Here is a 22220-nt window from a genome sequence, read left to right as displayed (position 1 = left end):
CACAGGGCTGACACATAGACACAGACAACCATTCACACTCACATTCACACCTACGGTCAATTTAGAGTCACCAGTTAACCTAACCTGCATGTCTTTGGACTGTGGGGGAAACCGGAGCACCCGGAGGAAACCCACGCGGACACGGGGAGAACATGCAAACTCCACACAGAAAGGCCCCCGCCAGCCCCGGGGCTTGAACCCAGGACCTTCTTGCTGTGAGGCGACAGCGCTAACCACTACACCACCGTGCCGCTATGTCAATAATAAAAGTCAAAATGATGCAGGGTGTGAAATAAAAAGCAAATATTATATATATAATATATAAATTTGTGTGTGTGTGTGTGTGTGTGTGTGTGTGTGTGTGCATACATAAATATATACATGACTGATTTGTTTTTGAAATCTTTTATTAACATACAGAAGCACGGAGCATGTCACAAAAGATCTTGTGCTTGTTTCAAAAACAGCATGTGACAGAAAAAGCGGACGGAGAAGGAAAAAAAGGAGAAGGATCGTAAACTAATAAAAGACAGCAAGAAAGAAAGTAAGAAAGAAAGAGAGACTTTAAGAGTTGCTAAGCCTTGCTTCAGGGACAAAGGGCAAACTGGAGTAGTATATTAGTAGTAATAGTAGCAATAGTATTGGTAGTAGTAATCTCCTAGTAGTGTGTGAGAGAAAGAAAGAGCATAAGAATCACTACAGAGGAGCTCGGAGGGTAAAGAGTACACTGACATCACGTCAAAAGGGCCTGGGTTATCGTTAAAGATGCAGGTCAGCTCTCGTCACAAACCAGCCACGAAAAAATCCGAATTGAGAAACGTGTTAAAGGACATCCATGCGTTCCTACAACCGACCGGTTCAGCGACACACGTTTCATCACTGCCATCCTGTGCTGCTTTTATTTACAAAACAATACCACATCACTTTAGGATTATTGCTTATTTCACCTCTTGTACTTTGTAGAATAACATTAACAATAATGAAAGAAAAAAAAACAACTTGGGGAAAAAAACAACAACCAAAAACCCGACAAGGCTTCGGATCGTTCTGAAAATTGTCTGCACTGATAAACAGGTCAGAAAAATACGAAACTACGGAAGACTGAAGACAGTCGAAGCTACAGATGTGCGCTAACTTGGAACAGAATCGTCTGAAATCTGTAGAGGTTCGAGTTGCAAGAAGGAACCATAGATATGATGGAGAAGTATCCGGTATATCAGACTGCTAGGAATACTGAGGTCAAATCACATGCGTTCACAAGAGAGTGAGCTCAGGGTTCGATCGGGACGGCAAAGACGCCACATTGGATTTGAGGGTTTAGTAAAAACCGTATACAAATTCCAATATCCACAGGAAATGTTACCATCCCATTAAAAAGCGCACACACACACACACACACACAGGCCTATACATCTACATACATCGCTAAATGTGCATTAAAATAGTTATTGCCTAAGCTCCAAGTCAAATCGATTCTAATTCTATTAAAAACACTGAAAAAAAACAAAAACCCAAATACTACCTTTTATAGTGTAGGTAGTCAAAATGGCACCTGATTCTAAATTGGAAAACACCACTGAGCTCTACGTAAAAATCTAGAGAGCTCATCGGAGTGAAGCCATCTGGCCGCCATCTTACCACTCACATCGCGGAGCAGATTGATCATTTAGGCTACTGGAAGCTACACAAAACTGGACAAGTTATTTATGTAGTTGGTGAAAAAACTGACAACAAAAAATGCCTGCATGTGCAGCAGTGAACTGTACAAAGCGTCAAGTCAAAGGTTGTGGACGGACATTTCACCTGTGTGTGATCATTTTTACATGCGTGTACACAGCGCCATTTGCGTGGAAATGGTGCTGGCGCAATTTTGTTGAAAATCTGACATTGATATCTGGGATAAACACTGTGACCGTGTCAGATTTTCGATGGAAATGTCCCAGACTGGATCAAAGCCAAAGTCTAGACGTGTTTGATATTGAATGTGAGAGCTTAAGCTCAACAGGTCAAATTCAAAAAGAAAAACGAACGGAGTAAATTAGCCTCATGAATGAAAGAAGGACCAGAGCCTGAGGCAGAAATGGCAGTGAGGAATGCAAATAAAAAGAGAGATGTTATTGTTCAAGTTTGGTAAGGAGTTTTCATTTACTGAAGGCTCAGCACAAGTGACAATGTACAGTAGATCATCTACACCAGGAGTTCTCAACTTTTTCTGCTTCGAGGCCCACCTGTTCTTGGGTTTCGTTCATGTGACTTTTCTTAGCGGTTTTACCGGAAGTGAAATAGCTGGTGGTCTAGCAACCAAAATGGCTGCCGTAGTGCAAACAACTAGCGATAACGTATCAGAGTTTGCTCGTAATCTAGAAGCCACTGCTGGCTTTAGATATATCCAGAAGATTGCTGTGTGCAATGGAATCGACCCCTACAGTCTGGGAAAGAAGGATTTGTCATATGATCTCGAAAACTACCCTTCAGTCGAGTTCCCCGACATCTCAAACTATCTGGTGTTACAGACGTCCTTCTACACCGCAAAACAGATGAAAGCGTGGAAGAGTATGGAGGATTATAACTTTTTGTATGTGGCTGGGTAAAGGACCTCGCTATCAAGTCCCTGCCCAATGAATCCTGGATTGTTTTTGCCTGTGGAAGTATGGGTTTTTTTTAAGCTTTTCGTTCGCGTCTTTACAACGAAGCGCTGCAAGTTGAAGTGTAAACAAACAACAGTCCGCTTGATTCTCACTTGTGTTGGCTCTTATCTCTCAGCTAAATCATTCACAAAGATCATCAGAAACCCCTTTAAAGACCTGGATCTTAGTTAAACAAGACGGAGAAGTGATCGCGGCGCATTGTAACTGTACGGCTGGGGAAGAATTTTGTCGCGACCTTCATGCATATGGACTTTGTGAGGAGGAAACAAAGAAACAGCTGGGGACTTTAGCGCTTCGTGACTAAAAAAAAGTACCGTAAAATAATGACACATAGCAAGAAACGTACTTGGAAAACACAAAGGACAGAGCTGAGAGGGAAATACAAACCTTTTACCAAGTGATCACTGCAAACTCGAGCACGCTTCGACTCGACTCCCTGCGATTTCAGTCAGAGGTTCAAAAGCCACCTTTCTCGACGTCTTTTTGTGAAATCCTGTGTTCGTTCACCCTTTTTTATTAGTTCACGAGGAACCCTGAAGAAACTTTTATCAGTTTCATGGTTTGATCGATTCGAACAACCGAAAACAATGCAAGCGTGAGGCATTTTTCATCCGAGCGATGCACCGTCTCCTCCATACAAACGCTTTATCAACTGAGCTTTGGTAGACCACCAGCTAAAGTTTTGAATAACTAATGAGGCGGATGTGACGTCACATGAAACCCAAGAATTCATACTTGTAACAAGTCAGGGCTCATTAAAACAGATCCCCAATTATTTTGGCTCATCTATTCTATTAGAATCTAATAATCTACTGTAAAGTGTATTAATGGGATGCGACATCGCCCCCTGTTACAGATGGGAGCCCAGGAATTAAATAAATGCAATAAAAACAAACTGGTTTTAATTGTAGGTATTGTATTTAAAACTGTACGGCCAGAAGCCAAACCCATGCATGCAGGACATTCTCAGCCAAAAGGGATTAATGATCCAAAAGTGGAGTCTGGTCCATTAACACAAGAAATTATTGCCATGTTTGTGTTCAGCAAGCAAGCAAGTTATTAAAACCAAGAAGTTCACTCAAAAGAAGTGGATATAGATATATAAACCACTCAATGGGATTAGATCCTTACACGCTAACAAAGAAGGATTTTTCCTACGAGTTGGAAAATTATCCATGCGTTGAGTTCCCCGACATCTCAAACTACCTGGTGCTGCAGACATCGTTCTACATGGACACGCAGATGAAAACCTGGAAGAGCATGGAGGAGAACAACTTTTTATATGTGGCTGGGTTAAAGATCTGGGGATCAGGACACAAGATAAATGGCGGTCGATGGATCTAAGTGCAGGAAGAGTGTTTATTAGCAGGTGTGATATTTACAAAAGCAAAACAGAAAGCAGAATCATAAAGCAGAGTATTTAAACAGCATTATAAACATGGTGAGAAACAAATGTGACAGCGATGATACTTCGCAAAGCCTCTGTGAAAACAGCGTCCGGATCTGAGCGTGCTGATTGCACTCAAATCAGTATCAGGTGTTTCCCATAATGACCGGGTCCCAAGCACAGCCATTCAAGCTGCACCAGACTCAAGCGTGCAAAGGTGTGACAGTCAAGTGTTCACTTGCTGTGTGACCACAACTTTTAACTCACGTGTATATCGCCAGGCATCGCCGCCAAAATGTCTGATTTTTATCAATTCCCCATCGCAAAGCATCACGAGCTGTAGTGAGACCGTAGCTGAATGAGGCAGATGTGACGTCAGATGCAACCCAGCAATTGTACCCTACTACGAGTAGAAATTAGCTTTAACTTGAAAAAAAAATTTGCGGCCCACTAGATGGTGCTTCGCAGCCCACTAAATGGGCCACGGCCCAGTGGTTGAGAAACACTGATCTGCATGTCACACCCACTTGCACAAATTGACAAAATGGGCATAATTGTCTGTTTTAACTCCATGATTTTAGTTTAAATTGAGTGCAAGTGTATTAATACTGGTAAGTACGCTTAAATCAGGGCTGGTCAGATTTCCTGGTCAGCGGCTGATTTCCGATATATGATTTCCTGTACAAAGAAAAACTGAAATAATCTCCGTAAAAATAATTATAGTGGTAGAAGAGCCGTTCAAAAATAAATGATCAGAGACTGGACTGGAAAAGGAAACAAAAACAATAACAGTGAAGCGGAGCGCTATAAAGATGTGTCAGGAATGGGGGTAAAGTTGAGAAAATAAGAGGAGGTAATGTAAGGGAAAAAAAGCCAGGAAATACTTTTCTCGGGGCAAGTTTGATCGGATTCGACAGTTTAAAACGTAAACCAAATACACGTGATGTGAGTGGTAAGATGGCGGCCAGATGGCTTCACTCATCTCTACAGCGGGGAATGGGCTCTGAGCTCTCCACATTTTTACGTAGAGCTCAGTGGAAAACACTGACACGACAGCCGCGAAAACATCAAATTACTGAAAACCCTTGGCACAGGAGATGAATCAAATTAATCCATGTTTAGTCATCGTGATTTGATTGGAATATAACAGCACCGTAGAAACTAAGTGAGTGATTCTAATCAGATCAAACCAATAGCATGAACAACACAGTGGTGTGTATCTTCTCGTTCAGATCCCGTTTGTGGGGAAAAAAACAGAGTAAATAAGACGAAAAGCTTAATAATATCGGCTTAAATTATCGGTGATTAGTGATAAAGGTGCTAACTACTAGCCTGAGCATCTAACAAGGGGAAGTTCTGTACTACCTTGGCTGGAGCTACGAACTTTTCCGTCATTCGAGGTTCTGGAACATCACTAAAACAGGACGCTCTATCTGCTACTGGTCACACCTGTCAGGCACAGGGAGTTGATACAACACAGGTGAGCACTAAATACACACCGTGCTATACTCTGCATAGCAAAAAAGAGAACGGAAATAAATAATGACTTATACACACACACACACACACACACACACACCGAGAGAGCTTAACCCTGCTGGCATCTTTAACAATAACCCAGATCCTTTTCAGTGGCTAACCTTTTTTGTTTGTTTCTTTTTTTTTTTTTTTTTGCTAAAATATCATACAGATTTGTAATGTAATAAGCTTGGAATAAGCTCTGTAAAAGTGTTTTTTTTTTTTCCTGGGAGTCGTAGGCTAGCGGCCTCCAGTGGTCTTAGTCCTCGTCGTCCACCACAGGGTCCGTGTCCCAGCATGTGATGTCGATCTCTGCAGCAAGAAAACAGCAGATAACATACTGTATACACCCACTTTATCAGGAACCCATATACTGTACACCTGCTGGTCATTGGTGCAATCATGCAGCCAATCGTGTCGCAGTAGCGCAGTGTAGTGCATAAAACTACACAAACACGTCAAGAGCTATAGTTAATATTCATGTTGAACATCAGAATGAGGAAAAAACTTCATTTCGACTGCAGCATGAGACGTACTGTGCGTTCTGAGATGCTTTTCTGTTCACCATGTTTGTAAAGCGTGATTGTTCGAGCTAACGTAGCCTTCCTGTCAGATGTTCTGTGGATGTTTTTTGTTTTTCGCACCATTCTGAGTAAATTCAGGCTGTCGCGAAGATTTCTGAAATATGTGCGACATGAACATTAAATGAGCTCTTGACCTGTATCGTTGTTAAAGGTGCACTATGTCGGATTTAGTGGCATCCAGTGGTGAGATTGCAAGTTGCAATTAACCGAATGCCCCTCCCTCACCCCCTCACCCCACGCTTTCCAAATGTGTATTCGAACCTACGGTAGCCGTCAGCGCAAAACCTTGTTTTGTTCACTGTTACACTTTTATGTTGTTTTGCTTCATGCCTTCAATTCTCCGACGAGGATTCACACTCCTTTTGCTTTTTCTCGTGCTAAATAACACGTATGATCTGTTGTTTCTCAAAATTTGGGTTCTCAAACTTTATCAGCCAGCACCAGCAACCACCGATTCCTCATCTTTCTTCTTCTTAGTTTTCCTTCTGGTGCTGGATTTTTTCTGGGCCACTGTAAAAACATGGCAGCTCCGTGAACGAGGCCCCGCTCCCTGTGTAGATGTAAAGGGCTCATTCTGAGCTTACCGAAACAATGATTCATGACTACGATACTCCGTTTCTGCTAACTGAACAGATCCTCTAAATCCTACATATTGCACCTTTAACTATGTATAACAATGCGTTACAGTTTATAGCAGTGTTCATTACACATGGTGAACTGTTAACACGCATTATAACCAGTGTTTGAACCGTTATAACGTTAAAAGTAGACGGCCTTTCGATTTCATAAAATCGGTGAAATTTAGTTACTGTGATATATGTTTATTTTTGTAATATTTAAAATAAAAAACCCAGGTCATTCTGTGGCTGGGAAGTTATTTAATTTGAGGGGATTAAAGCAAATAATGTGCATGAAATCGCTCGCTTGACGCAGTCAAGCAGACAGAGGAAGTCCGTGTGCGCATGCGCAGGTTTATCTTCTTCTTCTTCTTTTGGGTTTTACAGCAGCTGGCATCCACAGTGTCGCATTACTGCCATCTACAGGTTTATCTTTGAGCGTGCACTGACAGTTCCATCATTCTGTCGCTAAACGAACAGCTGATCACACCGAGGTGCTCGCTGAGCGCCCATATTTATTAGTTTGATATTTCCTGCATTTCCTTTCCTTCGTATATAACATAACGTCTTTTCTTCTCGCTTTCTTTCCGTTACTGTAGTTGGTCTTTCATGTTTCATTCGCACACTCACGTCCTCCATTTTTCTCTCCTGTTTCAAATTTGTATCCCACAATGCCTTGCGCGAACGGGGAAAGCCCACCACGTGATGTGATGCATGACGTAGTGTCTTGTATTGGGTCATGGTGAAGCAGGAAAAAATAGTGGAGAATTTAGGGCCACGTGGAGATAAATTCATTAATTGTTGTATTTTTTAAAAAACTAATAAAATTGGAAGTCTGTGATTCAAATTCAGTAGCTTTTTTTCACGAAACGAAAATAACTGTGTCAGGGAAAATTCTTTTTATGACCTACACTTGAAAAATCTGAAAGGCAGTACAGCTTTAATAGCAAAGAAACTTATTTTATAAGAAGTACGAAACTTATTTTATGTATTTACTTATTGATCAGATTCTTATTCAGTGCTTTTTGTTCTATGTGTGTTAATAAGTGCAGTATAGCTGTCTCTTAGTAATTCAGGATTTTGTCTTTATTAATGTGTAAATTTTGGCAGAATTCAGAAAGGTTCAAGGGGGTGAATACTTATGCAAGCCACTGTATGTGACTTATACATTACATGAACCATTCATAATGCACAATCAATGCTGGCATGAAGTTCAATTCTCTGATAGAGGTCATGATGATGATGATTTTTGACTAAATCAGTGTTTGTTTTGTTTATGAAACTCTCGTGACGTCTCACCTGGCGGTTTGTTGTAAAATACTGGCGTGGGATTCACTTTTGCAGAGCATTCATCAGACTGAGCGAAATCCTCCTCCTGTGACTGGCTGAAATAGCCTTCACTTGCCTGGACAACACACACACACACACACACACACACACACACACACACACACACCCATCTGAACATGTTCAGTGGCCAACATTATCATCTGTCACAAATTAATGAGCTGTCCCATCATACTTGCTAGTGATGATACCAGAATAGGTTATGCTGCCATCTAGTGGTGACGTAAATGCACTTCCTGCTTGGTTCGGTTCGATAAACCAGACACATCTCTGAGAGTAAAAAAAACTCTCTCTAAAATGATATCCGAGTGACCCGGTCATGAATCATGACATGATGTTACTGGTTAATATTATTTTTCCCAGTTTCCAACATGTCCACAGTGATGAGGCTAAAATGATGCTGGAAATGATACTGGACTGGGACAGAAACCTGTCTTTAAAGAGTAAAAAATCATCAGTAACACAATATAAAAGCAATTATCCACTTGAATACGTGACAGTGATTTGTCATGGAAGAATATGAAATACAGTGCTCAATTAATAATCATTGTAACGAGACCGTCGTAGACGGCATAGCTCGCTCCGGCCCCGTCTAGTCCAGAAGGAACGATCTAAAGTGGGCCACCTTGTGCAATAAATGTTGCAAGCTATATACAGTCAAGCCGGAAAGTCTGCACACCCCTTTCACCTTCTCCACGTTTTATTACATTACAGACTTATTCTACAATAGATTGAGTTCATTTTTTGTCACAAAATTCTACACAAAATAGTCCATAATGACAAAGTGCAAGCTGGTTTTTAGAAAATATGCAATTTTATTTTACTGACAAAAATAGGCTATTTAGGGGTTACATATCTGTACACACCCTTAGCCTAATACTTGGTTGATGCACCTTTGGCAGCAATTACAGCTTCAAGGCGTCTTGGGAAAGAAACGACAAGCTTGGCACACTTGTTTCTGGACATTTTTGCTCATTCCTCTTGGCATATCCTTGCAAGCTCCATCAGGTTGGATGGGGAGCATCGGTACACAGCCATTTTCAGCTCCTTCCACAGATGTTCAATTGGATTCATGTCTGGGTTCTGGCTGGGCCACTCAAGGACATTCACAGACTTTCTCTGAAGCCACTGCTTTGGTCGCTTGGCTGTGTGCTTCGGGTCGTTGTCATGTTGGAAGGTAAACCTTCACCCCAGTCTGAGCGCTCTGGAGCAGGTTTTCTTCAAGGATCTCGGTGTACTTAGCTGCATTCATCTTTCCCTCTATCAGGACTAGTCGCCCCGTTCCTGCTGCTGAAAAACATCCCCACATCATGATGCTGCCACCGCCATGCTTCAATGTAGGGATGACATTAGCCAGGTGATGAGCAGTGCCTGCGGTGGTGTAGTGGTTAGCACTGTTGCCTCACAACAAGAAGGTCCTGGGTTTGAGCCCAGCGGCCGGCGAGGGCCTTTTTGTGTGGAGTTTGCATGTTCTCCCTGTGTCTGTGTAGGTTTCCATCGGGTGCTCTGGTTTTCCCCCACAGTCCAAAGACATGCAGGTTATGTTAATTGGTGGCTCTAAATTGACCGTGAGTGTGAATGGTTGTTTGTCTCTGTGTCAGCCCTGCAATAACCTGGCGACTTGTCCAGAGTGTACCCTACCTCTCGCCCATAGTCAGCTGGGATAGGCTCCAGCTTGCCTGCGACCCTGTAGAACAGGATAAGCGGCTACAGAGGATGGATGGATGAGCGGTGCCTGGTTTCCTCCAGACGTGACACTTGATATTCAGGCCAAAAAGTTCCATTTTGGTTTCATCAGATCAGAGAATCTTGTTTCTCAGGGTTTGAGTCTCCTCTAGGTGCCTTCTGGCAAACTCCAAGCGGGCCATCATGTGCCTTTTACTAAGGATTGGCTTCCGTCTGGCCACTCTACCATAAAGGCCTGATTTGTGGAGTGCTGCCTGGATGGTTGATCTTCTGAAAGGTTCTCTCATCTCCACAAGGATACGCTGGAGCTCCGTCAGAGTGACCCTGGGGTTCCTGCTCACCTCTCTGACCAAGGCCCGTCTTCCCTGATCGCTCAGTTTGGCTGGGCGGCCAGGTCTAGGAAGATTCTTGGTGGTTCCAAACTTCTTCCATTTACAAATCATGGTGGCCACTGTGCTCTTTGGGACCTGTAAAGCTGCAGCAATTTTTCTATACCCTTCTCCAGATCTATGCCTTGACACAATCCTGTTTCTGAGGTCTGCAGATAATTCCTTTGACCCCATGGCTTGGAGTTTGCTCTGACATGCACTGTCAACTGTGGGACCTTATATTATAGGCAGATCTTGGCAATCCCCAATCATATCCAGTCAATTGAATTTACCACAGATGGACTCCAATTAAGTTGTAGAAATATCTCAAGCAGTATCAGTGGAAACAAAATGCACCTCAGCTCACTTTTGGGTGTCATATCAAAGGGTGTGCACACTTGTGTACATATGATATTTTACATTTTGATTTTTAATAAATTAGCACAAATGTCTAAAAACCTGCTTTCACTTTGTCATTATGGGCTATTTTGTGTAGAATTTTGTGACTAAAATGAACTAAATCTACTGTAGAATAAGTCTGTAACGTAATAAAACATGGAGAAGGTGAAAGGGGTGTGCAGACTTTCCGGCTTGACTGTATAGAAGCGATATCCACCCTACGAATACCGACCTATTTGCCAGAAAGAATCCAAAATGGTGAGGAACTGACTGAGAAGTGATTTTTGTTGAACTGCTCATTAAGGCTTAATTAGTCCATAACTTAATTAATAACTGTAATTAAGCAAATCTGGGTAGAAGTTATATGCACCCTAGGTACCCCTACTTTCATTCCAGAAAGAATCAAAATCAGTGAAGAATTGAGGGAGAAGAAGCGATTTTCGTGAAACGTGGACGACGCCACACAGACAACGGATAACACATGATGGCATAAACTCATCGCCTGTCGGATACAACAACGGCTAAAGCGTAATGTACGTCAAGAATTTTATAACCACTATGAACATGTCTTAGCCAATCAGGTGTTCGAATCGAAATTTCAAAATAGTGGAATATGAGGAATTATTGGTGTTGTTTGGAATAACAGTATCACGAAAAAAAAATGTGTTTGCTCACCTGAGTCCCTTCTTTAAGCAGTGAGTCTCCGTTGGTCAGCAGCTCCTGGGTCTCATCCAGCTCCTGGCTGTCGGAGGCCTGCTGATAGCTCAGGGTCATGTGATGTGACTCGGCAACATCCACCAGGCTGGTGGGCACGTCCTCGGCTGAGGGGCACAGCGGGGCGTCAGGCACGTCGTCAAAGCTAAGCAGGGGCTGAGGGAGGCTCGGTGACGAGTCGGCGTCACCCATCAGGTCCATGATGTGTGGGGCCTGGCAGGGCGTGGCCATGGGCGCTGGGCTGCTCTCCCACATATCCAGCAGTGTGTCCTCAGCGTTGGTGGATTTCAACTCCGTCACATGAGCCTGAGGAACCTCGGTCTGGACAGGCTCGGACTCCTGCACCGGCACTCGCTCAGGAGAATCAGGGGCTGGAGAGAAGCGCAGGACATGCCATGATTCAGGCTAATCAGAGAAACTTTTAAGTGCAGAACCTGTAAGCTAAACTAGCTAGCCAAGTGTCATTGATTAATTTAGTTTGATCTTCACGAAATGCTTTATACTGGTCAGGGTTTCAGTGGATCTCGGAAACGCTAGGCGTGATAGAGGAATATTCCCTAAATGGGACACCAGTCCATCACAGAACATCATGCACACACACATTATTGGCTTTGGATGGAGAATATGAGGAGAAGAACAGTTACCTGAGCTCAGCTGCGTTTCCTCTATCATTATTATTATTATTACAGTATTATTAGTTTCATTCACACCAATGCCCGCGCGTGCACACACACACCTGCCATCTTTTTCCATCTTCTTGCAGGGAGCACTGATGGTGTTATAAAACTTATTTACGAGTGTATGCTCTTCCTGTTCTGATAATGAACAGTAATTTAGAGTAACAGTGAACGTCTCGGTGGAGCGCATTACTGCAGGACACCAAACTGCGTCTCCGGGCTGCACAAACAAGCGGCGAGAAAACCAGTGAGCTGTGAAAGTAAATGAAGGCTCAGCAAACAAATGAGTCCCAGTAGTCACTTGGGCCCGTGTGCTCCAGAGAGCCGATCTGCGACAACAGAACAGCAACATCCTCCCAGCTGTGCAGCTTATTAAACAGACCAGAGGCTCCGTCATCTGTCCTGGACATGCTCCATAAACTAATCAAGCTGCTCTCAGATGGCCTCGGTGAAACTTTACACAAGTTCTTCCTGAGCATTTTGCCTCCTCAGCGTGTAAGTATTTCACACAAATAAATTTGAGATTCCTCATTCACACTTCCATATGGTTTAAATTCTGTTAAAATACTAATTAGCTCTTTGGAGTGATTAACGATTTCAAATAAAATGTTGCTACTTGACAGATATGTGCAGATGTTCGGTTGAATTGATCAACTTTCTCAGTCGTGACGCAGCGTGATCACTGCCCCCGTAAGCTCCATAGAGTTATTATTGCACCTAGTGGCTAAAATGAGAATTGAAACCAGAATGTCAAGCTCATCTGGCCTGCCATCAAAACACCCATGACGACCAAAACATCAAACAGAACTGAAAATGTGAGAGACGACCAACCTCCACGACAAACTTTACAACAGGAACATCAACAAAGGACTATGTTTTGTTGCCTGAGGGAAGATCGACCCAAAACATCGATCAGAACTGAATTCACATGATAAATGAGAGAAGAGATACAATTCTAGTCAGAAGAAAATGTGTTAAGTTGACCTAATGACTAATTTGTTCGCAAAAAAATTGACAATAAAACGACCAAGTGTTGTGCAGAAGGTCGAGTTCTTTCAAATAAAACAATCAGAACTGAAATCCAGTGAGAACTGACGGAGGAGAACTGATACGATTTAACTGAAAATAAACACAGTTGTAAACAAATTGTTTACAACAGGAAAATCAACAAACAAACGACCGAGTTTTGTTCCTCAAGGGAAGATCGACCCAAAACGTCGATCAGAACTGAAATCAGGTGAGAACTGAGAGAGGAGATACAATTCTAGTGACAGGCCTGGAAAAGGCATTAATTTGGCCTGATTACGAACTCGTTCGCAAAAAATTTGACAAAACAACAACCAAGTTTAGTGCGGAATGATGAGTACTTTCAAACAAAACAATCAGAACAGAAATTCATGTAGAACTGAATTGACGGAGGAGATACGATTTAACTGATTTGTGAACGATGGATGCCACGCCATGGCAATCGGCCTTATGGACAGATGAGCTAACAAGGACCACTGGGGCAGGAATCACGCTGCCCCATACTCACTGTAGGAAAATGTTCAGTGGAAGAAGAGCAGCTCAAAAAAGTTAATGACCAGGTTGGCAGGGTTGTGAGTCTCATCTCATCTCATTATCTGTAGCCGCTTTATCCTGTTCTACAGGGTCGCAGGCGAGCTGGAGCCTATCCCAGCTGACTACGGGCGAAAGGCGTGGTACACCCTGGACAAGTCGCCAGGTCATCACAGGGCTGACACATAGACACAGACAACCATTCACACTCACATTCACACCTACGCTCAATTTAGAGTCACCAGTTAACCTAACCTGCATGTCTTTGGACTGTGGGGGAAACCGGAGCACCCGGAGGAAACCCACACGGACACGGGGAGAACATGCAAACTCCACACAGAAAGGCCCTCGCCGGCCACGGGGCTCGAACCCAGGACCTTCTTGCTGTGAGGCGACAGCGCTAACCACTACACCACCGTGCCGCCCCAGGGTTGCGAGTTTTACACCAAATTACACTCATTTAAAAACACAGTAGTCCACAGCCAGCAAAATCATGTTTCATAGCAAATTATTATTATTGGAATTAAATTTAATACATTTTCTCAAATAAACACAAAGTGTAAGTGTAAGCACAGACAGTGTGCATGATGTACAGAACCGTTTCTGTTCCCAGAAGACTGGGAGATGGAAAGAGGGATTTACGGAGTGGATAATGTCTGCGCATTAGAAATGCTCGCGCACTGCGGTGACACTGTTTCCTGTGCAAAGGTTGAGAAAAAGAAAACATTTGCCTTTGTTTTCCAAACTTTTTTTGGGCTCATTTCAGATTTTTTTTGAGATTGTCATGGAGTTGGAAATTTTGCTTAAAGGAGAACTGAAGTCATTTTTAAACTTGCTTTATTTCTTAATTAGCGCGTTATTCAATTACGTTTTCGGTTTTAGTAACCTTATATCGTGACTCGTATTGGCAACTAATTGCAATTAAATATTGTACTTATCAGCCTATTCGGTTTTTAGCCGTGTTGAATTTAGTTCGTTTGGTCCACGGCAGGCGTCGCTTATCCACACGATCTTCACGAGACTTGTGCGAGACTTCGAAACGTGAAGTGTCAGTCAGATGTCAGTGCCGCCATTTTGAAAACTGTTTTCCAAACAAAATATTGCACAAAAACGAGTTTAAATGACGCCTACTTTTTTCAAACTTTCCTGATTGCTATCAAAACAAAAAAACTTCCGGCTTGATTACGTCAGCGTTCGAAAGAGGGCGCGCGCGTCTTTTCACAACGTTGGCAGATGTCAGTCACTTTGATTTCCGCTGTACGTTTTACTTCCATCCTACGATGTCTCGCACAGGTCTCAACGAATCTCGTTTACGGCCGTCGCTTTGACATATGGACTGATATATTACAGAGCATATTTCAAACACTCAGAACTTGCTATAGCAGCGACAAAATAGCGATCAGAGATGCATTCCGATATTTAATAAAATGAGATAAATAGAATTTTGATAAAAAAATGCCTTCAGTTCTCCTTTAAACCTGGCAACCCTGGTTAATGATATTAGCTATTTGGGAAACAAACCTGCTGTATGGAACACAGTTGAACAAAGGTACGTCTAAAACCAAAAGTCAGATGATATCCAGTCTTTTGCTGTTTCAGATATCATGTGCCTAAATCCTATTAAATGTAAGTCCATGGCAATCGACTTCCTTCGTGATAGCCGTTGCATTTGGAGCCCAATCTGTTCGGGTGGCGTCTGTCAAGTCTTTCAAGTTACTCAGAGTCATTATCTCCCATGACTTGACCTGGGACACCCATCTCGACTATATAATAACAAAAGCCAACCACAGGCTCGATGTTTTGAGAGCCTTCAGGAAGTATGGTGTCCCCTTGGATGCCATGGCTACAGTGTACCGTTCGCTTGTTAGATCTGTGCTCGAGTATGCAGCAGTTGTTTTTTGCCAGTACAGTGGTGCTTGAAAGTTTGTGAACCCTTTAGAATTTTCGATATTTCTGCATAAATATGATCTAAAGCATCATCAGATTTTCACACAAGTCCTAAATGTAGATAAAGAGAACCCAGTTAAACAAATGAGACAAAAATATTATACTTGGTCATTTATTTATTGAGGAAAATGATCCAATATTACATATCTGTGAGTGGCAAAAGTATGTAAACCTTTGCTTTCAGTATCTGGTGTGACCCCCTTGTGCAGCAATAACTGCAACTAAACGTTTGCGGTAACTGTTGATCAGTCCTGCACACCGGCTTGGAGGAATTTTAGCCCGTTCCTCCGTACAGAACAGCTTCAACTCTGGGATCTTGGTGGGTTTCCTCACATGAACTGCTCGCTTCAGGTCCTTCCACAACATTTCAATTGGATTAAGGTCAGGACTTTGACTTGGCCATTCCAAAACATTAACTTTATTCTTCTTTAACCATTCTTTGGTAGAACGACTTGTGTGCTGAGGGTTGTTGTCTTACTGCATGACCTAATGTCTCTTGAGATTCAGTTCATGGACAGATGTCCTGACATTTTCCTTTAGAATTCGCTGGTATAATTCAGAATTCATTGTTCCATCAATGATGGCAAGCCATCCTGGCCCAGATGCAGCAAAACAGGCCCAAACCATGATACTACCACCACCATGTTTCACAGATGGGATAAGGTTCTTATGCTGGAATGCAGTGTTTTCCTTTCTCCAAACATAACGCTTCTCATTTAAACCAAAAAGTTCTATTTTGGTCTCATCCATCCACAAAACATTTTTCCAATAGCCTTCTGGCTTGTCCTTGTGATCTTTAAAAACTGCAGATGAGCAGCAATGCTCCTCTTTTTGGAGAGCAGTGGCTTTCTCCTTGCAACCCTGCCATGCACACCATTGTTGTTCAGTGTTCTTCTGATGGTGGACTCATGACCATTAACTTTAGCCAATATGAGAGAGGCCTTCAGTTGCTTAGAAGTTACCCTGGGGTCCTTTGTGACCTCACCAACCATTACACGCCTTGCTCTTGGAGTGATCTTTGTTGGTCGACCACTCCTGGGGAGGGCAACAATGGTCTTGATTTTCCTCCATTTGTACACAATCTGTCTGACTGTGGATTGGTGGAGTCCAAATTCTTTAGAGATGGTTTCGTAACCTTTTCCAGCCTGATGAGCATCAACAACGCTTTTTCTGAGGTCTCCAGAAATCTCCTTTGTTCGTGCCATGATACACTTTCCACAAACATGTGTTGTGAAGATCAGGCTTTGATAGATCCCTGTTCTTTAAATAAAACAGGGTGCCCACTCACACCTGATTGTCATCCCATTGACTGAAAACACCTGACTCTAATTTCACCTTCAAATTAACTGCTAATCCTAGAGGTTCACATACTTTTGCCACTCACAGATATGTAATATTGGATCGTTTTCCTCAATAAATAAATGACCAAGTATAATATTTTGGTCTCATTTGTTTAACTGGGTTCTCTTTATCTACTTTTAGGACTTGTGTGAAAATCTGATGTTTTAGGTCATATTTATGCAGAAATATAGAAAATTCTAAAGGGTTCACAAACTTTCAAGCACCACTGTATGTGATCTTATTTAGGTTCGAGCCCCGTGTCCGGCGAGGGCCTTTCTGTGCGGAGTTTGCATGTTCTCCCCGTGTCCGCGTGGGTTTCCTCTGGGTGCTCCGGTTTCCCCCACAGTCCAAAGACATGCAGGTTAGGTTAACTGGTGACTCTAAATTGAGCGTAGGTGTGAATGTGAGTGTGAATGGTTGTCTGTGTCTATGTGTCAGCCCTGTGATGACCTGGCGACTTGTCCAGGGTGTACCCCGCCTTTCGCCCGTAGTCAGCTGGGATAGGCTCCAGCTTGCCTGCGACCCTGTAGAAGGATAAAGCGGCTAGAGATAATGAGATGAGATGAGATGAGGGTTTGGTGACCAGACGTCCCAGTTTGTAAGAGCTAGCGCAAATCACTGTGACTTTAGTCACAGTCTCTATCTAGTTTGTAACTGTTATTGTATATTGCACATCAACCTGTAATTCAATATTTAACTGCAAGAGGTTTGAATAAACGAGGTGCTCGACTGTACGCTGGGTGACTGTGTGTTTTGATTCTCAACTGCCTATTATTAGATTATTCCTATAGGATAAATCAAGCATCATAGGAATGACTGAAATATTATCTGGATTGCACTGGAATCGCAAAGATGGAAAGATTTCTCCGTGTTATCTGCTGGTATAATATTTGCTTGGCCATAACGCAGGCTAATTTACGTAGTCTCTTGGTTATTGCTTGTTATTGAAAAGCAAACTGTTCCAGAGAGCAAACACTAGTGATAAGATTAGGAATGTAATATTGCATTTTGTTGATGCAGCTGTTTATATGAAATGACAATGGGAATTTGAGTAATTACCAGAAAATTAGCTTTGGTTTTTTTCCCCTCCTTAATGCACCAGGAGCAAGAAAATCTCATCATTCATCTCATTATCTCTAGCCGCTTTATCCTGTTCCACAGGGTCGCAGGCAAGCTGGAGCCTATCCCAGCTGACTACGGGCGAAAGGCGGGGTACACCCTGGACAAGTCGCCAGGTCATCACAGGGCTGACACATAGACACAGACAACTATTCACACTCACATTCACACCTACGGTCAATTTAGAGTCACCAGTTAACCTAACCTGCATGTCTTTGGACTGTGGGGGAAACCGGAGCACCCGGAGGAAACCCACGCGGACACGGGGAGAACATGCAAACTCTGCACAGAAAGGCCCTCGCCAGCCACGGGGCTCGAACCCGGACCTTCTTGCTGTGAGGCGACAGCGCTAACCACTACGCCACTGTGCTGCCCAGCAAGAAAATCAACTTTGAAAAATTCAGACACACCCTCAAGGGGCCTTACCCCATTCCTTCTGGCTGTCATCGTCTTTTTCTTCCTGAATGGCGATTTTAGGGATGGGTGTTGGGGACGGGGCTGAGACGCCTTCAGCAGAGTCATCTGACCAATCAGAGAGAGAGAGAGAGAGAGAGAGAGAGAGAGAGAGAAAACAACGTTCAGCATAAAAGCACAAATCACCAACGTCACTTCGCAATTTTCAAATGATGACGTTAGCTAAACAAATAAATAGATAAATAAATAAATATTTCCACTGAACACAAACAGTGCACACAGCGTGTTCACAAGAACAGCATGACAGCGTAATGTCAGAGAGGCCCAAAGAGAAACACACGAACACATAACGCATGCAGGAAACGAACATGAGGAGCAAATGCGATTATGTGAAACACATAATCAGTGTTCATGCAGGTGCCATTTCTGAACCACAGCCGAGAGCCGACGAGCTCATAAACGCACCAGAGCGAGCGCCTCGAGTGTGTCTTAGTGTTTTACACAAACAAGGAACAACATTTTCACATGGTTCTGTTTTTTTTTCCCTAATCATTGAGGTGTTAATTATTAATAATAGCTGTAGAGTCGTGTTTAAAATTGTGTAAAGCCACGTTTAATTCCATTACAGGAAATTAGCAGATGCTCTTATCTTATCCCGAGCGACGTACAACATACCCAGAGCAGCCTGGGGAGCAATTGAGGTTCGGTGCCTTGCTCAAGGGCACTTCAGGCATTCCTGCTGGTCCAGGGAATCAAACCGGCAACCTTTTGGTCCCAAAGCTGCATCTCTTACCATTAGGCCATGGCTTCCCACATGGCTATGGGCTACTGTATTTTAAATTGGTGTCATTTGGTGTAAAACTCACGACCCTGCCAACCTTGTCGTTAACTTTTCTTCGCTGTTCTTCCTCCACTGAAAATTTTCAGACAATGAGTATGGTGCAGCGTGATTCCTGCCCCAGTGGTCCTTGTTGCAATTCCATTTTTGGCCACTAGGTGCAATAATAACTCTGTGGAGCTTAGATCTGTGATCACGACTGAGAAAGTTGATCAATTCAACAGAACATCTGCATATATCTGTCAAACAGCAACATTTTATTTGAAATCGTTAATCACTCCAAAGAGCTAATTAGTATTTTAACAGAATTTAAACATTACATTATATTACAGGCATTTACCAGACGCTGTTATCCAGACTGATGTACAACGTACCCAGAGCAACCTGGGGAGCAGGTGGGGGTTCGGTGCCTTGCTCAAGGGCATTTCAGACATTCCTGCTAGTCCAAGGAATCAAACCAGCAACCCTTTGGTCACAAAGTTGCTTCTCTTATCATTAGGCCATGGCTTCCCCCTTTTTAATGGCTTATTTTTTAACCAAAACGCAGAAAAGCAAAGCATTAATGTGGTGACGTTTTCTAGCCCAAAGCTTGAGATTAACTTCTTCTTCTTCTTCAAACACATTATTATTTTCAAAGATCCTTTTTTTAACATTCCTCTGACCTCTCAATGTATTTTACCACTTCCTGTTTCAAAGCACCCCATAAAATGGTATCTTATTTGTTTGTTTGTTTATTGATTGATTGATTGACAGGTGTTCCAATGGCTCTGGTTGGATGGCAAGATGGATGTGTTCCACTAAGTATTACCATACTGTATCTTAAAATCAATCTTTGTCTCCAGATTTCCTGCCCCTTCCTGCCTCGTTTTACCCACATTTAGCCGACGGGCTGGTTAATTTCAAAACCAGGCTAATTAGCAACAGATCCCAAATCCCACACCGCAGGTCAGTCCTCCTCCATGTGAAACATGATACAAGAAGCAACTGAAATCCAGGAACTAACAAACAAACACTCTCGTAACTCGCATGAAGGTACAATTATGTAAGCGTCCATGCCGGACCTGGTCCTACAGGATGAGGAGAACCTTACATAATTGTAAAATACACAGACAACAACAACAAACAGAAAGAAACAGAAAACGGTGTTTGAGTAGAACTTTCACAGGCACTCAAAGAAGAATGCGTCATAGTGAGCTCAACAGGTTTGGTGAATGTGTGTGTGTGTGTGTGTGTGTGAGGCTGCCATTTAACATCCCAGGAAACATGCCATCATCTGGTGAACTTTACAGAAGGCAGACATGTTCACAGCAATGCGACACACACTCACAGGTCAGGATATGAGGGAAGCGCAGGCGGGGCAGGCCAAGCAGGCGGGGCAGGTACCGTCCAATTACAGGAAGCGTGAGGAAGGAGGGGGGGATATGAGTGAAATTTAACAGGAAACTGCACCTCATGACTTTGTGAAATCAACGTTCTAACTCTATCTAAATCCAACATCATGCCTTAAAAGGAAATGCACAAAACACACGCTACAGAAGACGGAAGTGTGGAAATCTCAGGGCACCGAGAAGCCTGCGTCTTGTTCAGCTAATGAAGAACCATGTTTGTTTTTCCAGATGGATTTAAATTAAGACAGGATGAGTGAGGGATCAGTCAGTTTCAGCTTTTTTTGTCCCTGCAAAGCCTCATGATATCAAACCCACTTGGATACGGATGCATTCCTGGATCATCAATCTATTTTTAAAGCTTTAGAATTATCATATTCTACATGTGGCATGATGATGGTGATAATATAACGTGACGTCTCCTGTCTCCTACTGGCTGGAGCTGTGATTATAGTCGTGAATAAAGTTTGATGGATTGAGTTATTACATTTTCTCACTTTCTTCATTTATTCTCACAGCTTCAAGTGAAAATACATTACTAGTTTGTGGACACCTGACTATCACATCCATATACGGAATAAAAAAACCTCGGTAAAATTTTGGATGATCTAAGATTCTTAAAAGGGAAGATTCTTTCCATCACTTCGTTTGTCTCTCTTTCTTCCATCCACTTCCTCTCTGTTTACACCTACTGAGTATTTCCTCTTGTCTGTCTATTCCTATCAACCTAATTAGCATTTTTTTACATTTCTTTTTCATCCTTAACCAAGATTCAAACTCAGAACCTTCTGATTCTTAACACAACTTCTTAACCACTAGACCAGCAACAATCATGATGGAAGGAGTGATATATATTCTGAATTTATGAATGAATCGAGTCTTATTACATCAAGTAGCTTAAAATACAAAATCTTCCCAAATCCAAACCCGAGATATCGTAAGTCTCCCTAATACAAGTAGGAAATTATGGACTGGGTTAAAAATTCTAACCTCGGCTGAAAAATTCCACCTGACCTACAATTCTGACCTGTATAACATTGACACTGTCAACTTTTCAGCTTGCTCATGAAATGATGTTTATTTCTCTATTCTGCCCCCTAGTGGCCTAACAGAGATTAGCACTTTTTAAAATCAATTCAATGACAAGATGATTTTAATTTCGAACACGAATTTAACCCTTTGATGCCTGGCCAAAACTCCCCTATTTTCACCAATGCCTATTCAAACAAAAACAACTTGAAGTTAGACTTCAGGATCACCATCATGCTGAATACCATTTTAAAGCTTAAATATGTAAATAAGCGAAACAACTGCACAATGTTTGGTAATATTTATAGATATTTATTTATTAATAATACCCGTTATTCTATCCACATTCACTGGATATGAGCAATCGCACGCTCTGATTGGCTAGGCTCATATACCATGAGTAGAGAAAACCAAAATGGTGGCGCACATCAAGTCAGATATATCACTTTATCAAGTATTTAAAAGAAACAGAAATAGCTAAAAGAATATGGTTTTGTTTTTGTTTTTTCCCCCCTCAATATCTCCTGCTCCACACTCCAGCCCAGTCGGTGGCAGTAATGCACCTTTAAGTTGGTTTGCCAACCGCAAAAAAAAAAAAAAAACCTCTAAAGAAGAAAAACAAAATGGCGGAGCGTGTTGCTGAAC

The 22220-nt window shown here is 42.4% G+C and overlaps 1 protein-coding gene across 2 annotated transcripts in view; it reads right to left on the bottom strand.

Annotated features, from left to right (window-relative positions):
- Positions 1–389: 389 nt before the first annotated feature.
- Positions 390–22220, bottom strand: part of dbn1 (drebrin 1) — a 162995-nt gene continuing 141164 nt past the window's right edge. For both annotated transcript variants that reach the window (XM_060936490.1, XM_060936489.1), the window contains exons 11-14: positions 18336–18431; positions 11230–11639; positions 8054–8159; positions 390–5865 (exon numbers count right to left, since the gene is read on the bottom strand). In XM_060936490.1, the coding sequence (XP_060792473.1) occupies positions 5813–5865; positions 8054–8159; positions 11230–11639; positions 18336–18431 (665 nt within the window). In that variant the 3' untranslated portion in view covers positions 390–5812. The remainder of the gene's footprint in view (positions 5866–8053; positions 8160–11229; positions 11640–18335; positions 18432–22220) is intronic.

This window comes from Neoarius graeffei, chromosome 12, assembly GCF_027579695.1.
Source record: "Neoarius graeffei isolate fNeoGra1 chromosome 12, fNeoGra1.pri, whole genome shotgun sequence".
Taxonomy (NCBI): Eukaryota; Metazoa; Chordata; class Actinopteri; order Siluriformes; family Ariidae; genus Neoarius; species Neoarius graeffei.
The sequence above is the reverse complement of the archived record's forward strand: the minus strand, read 5'-3'. Positions and strand labels throughout refer to the sequence as shown.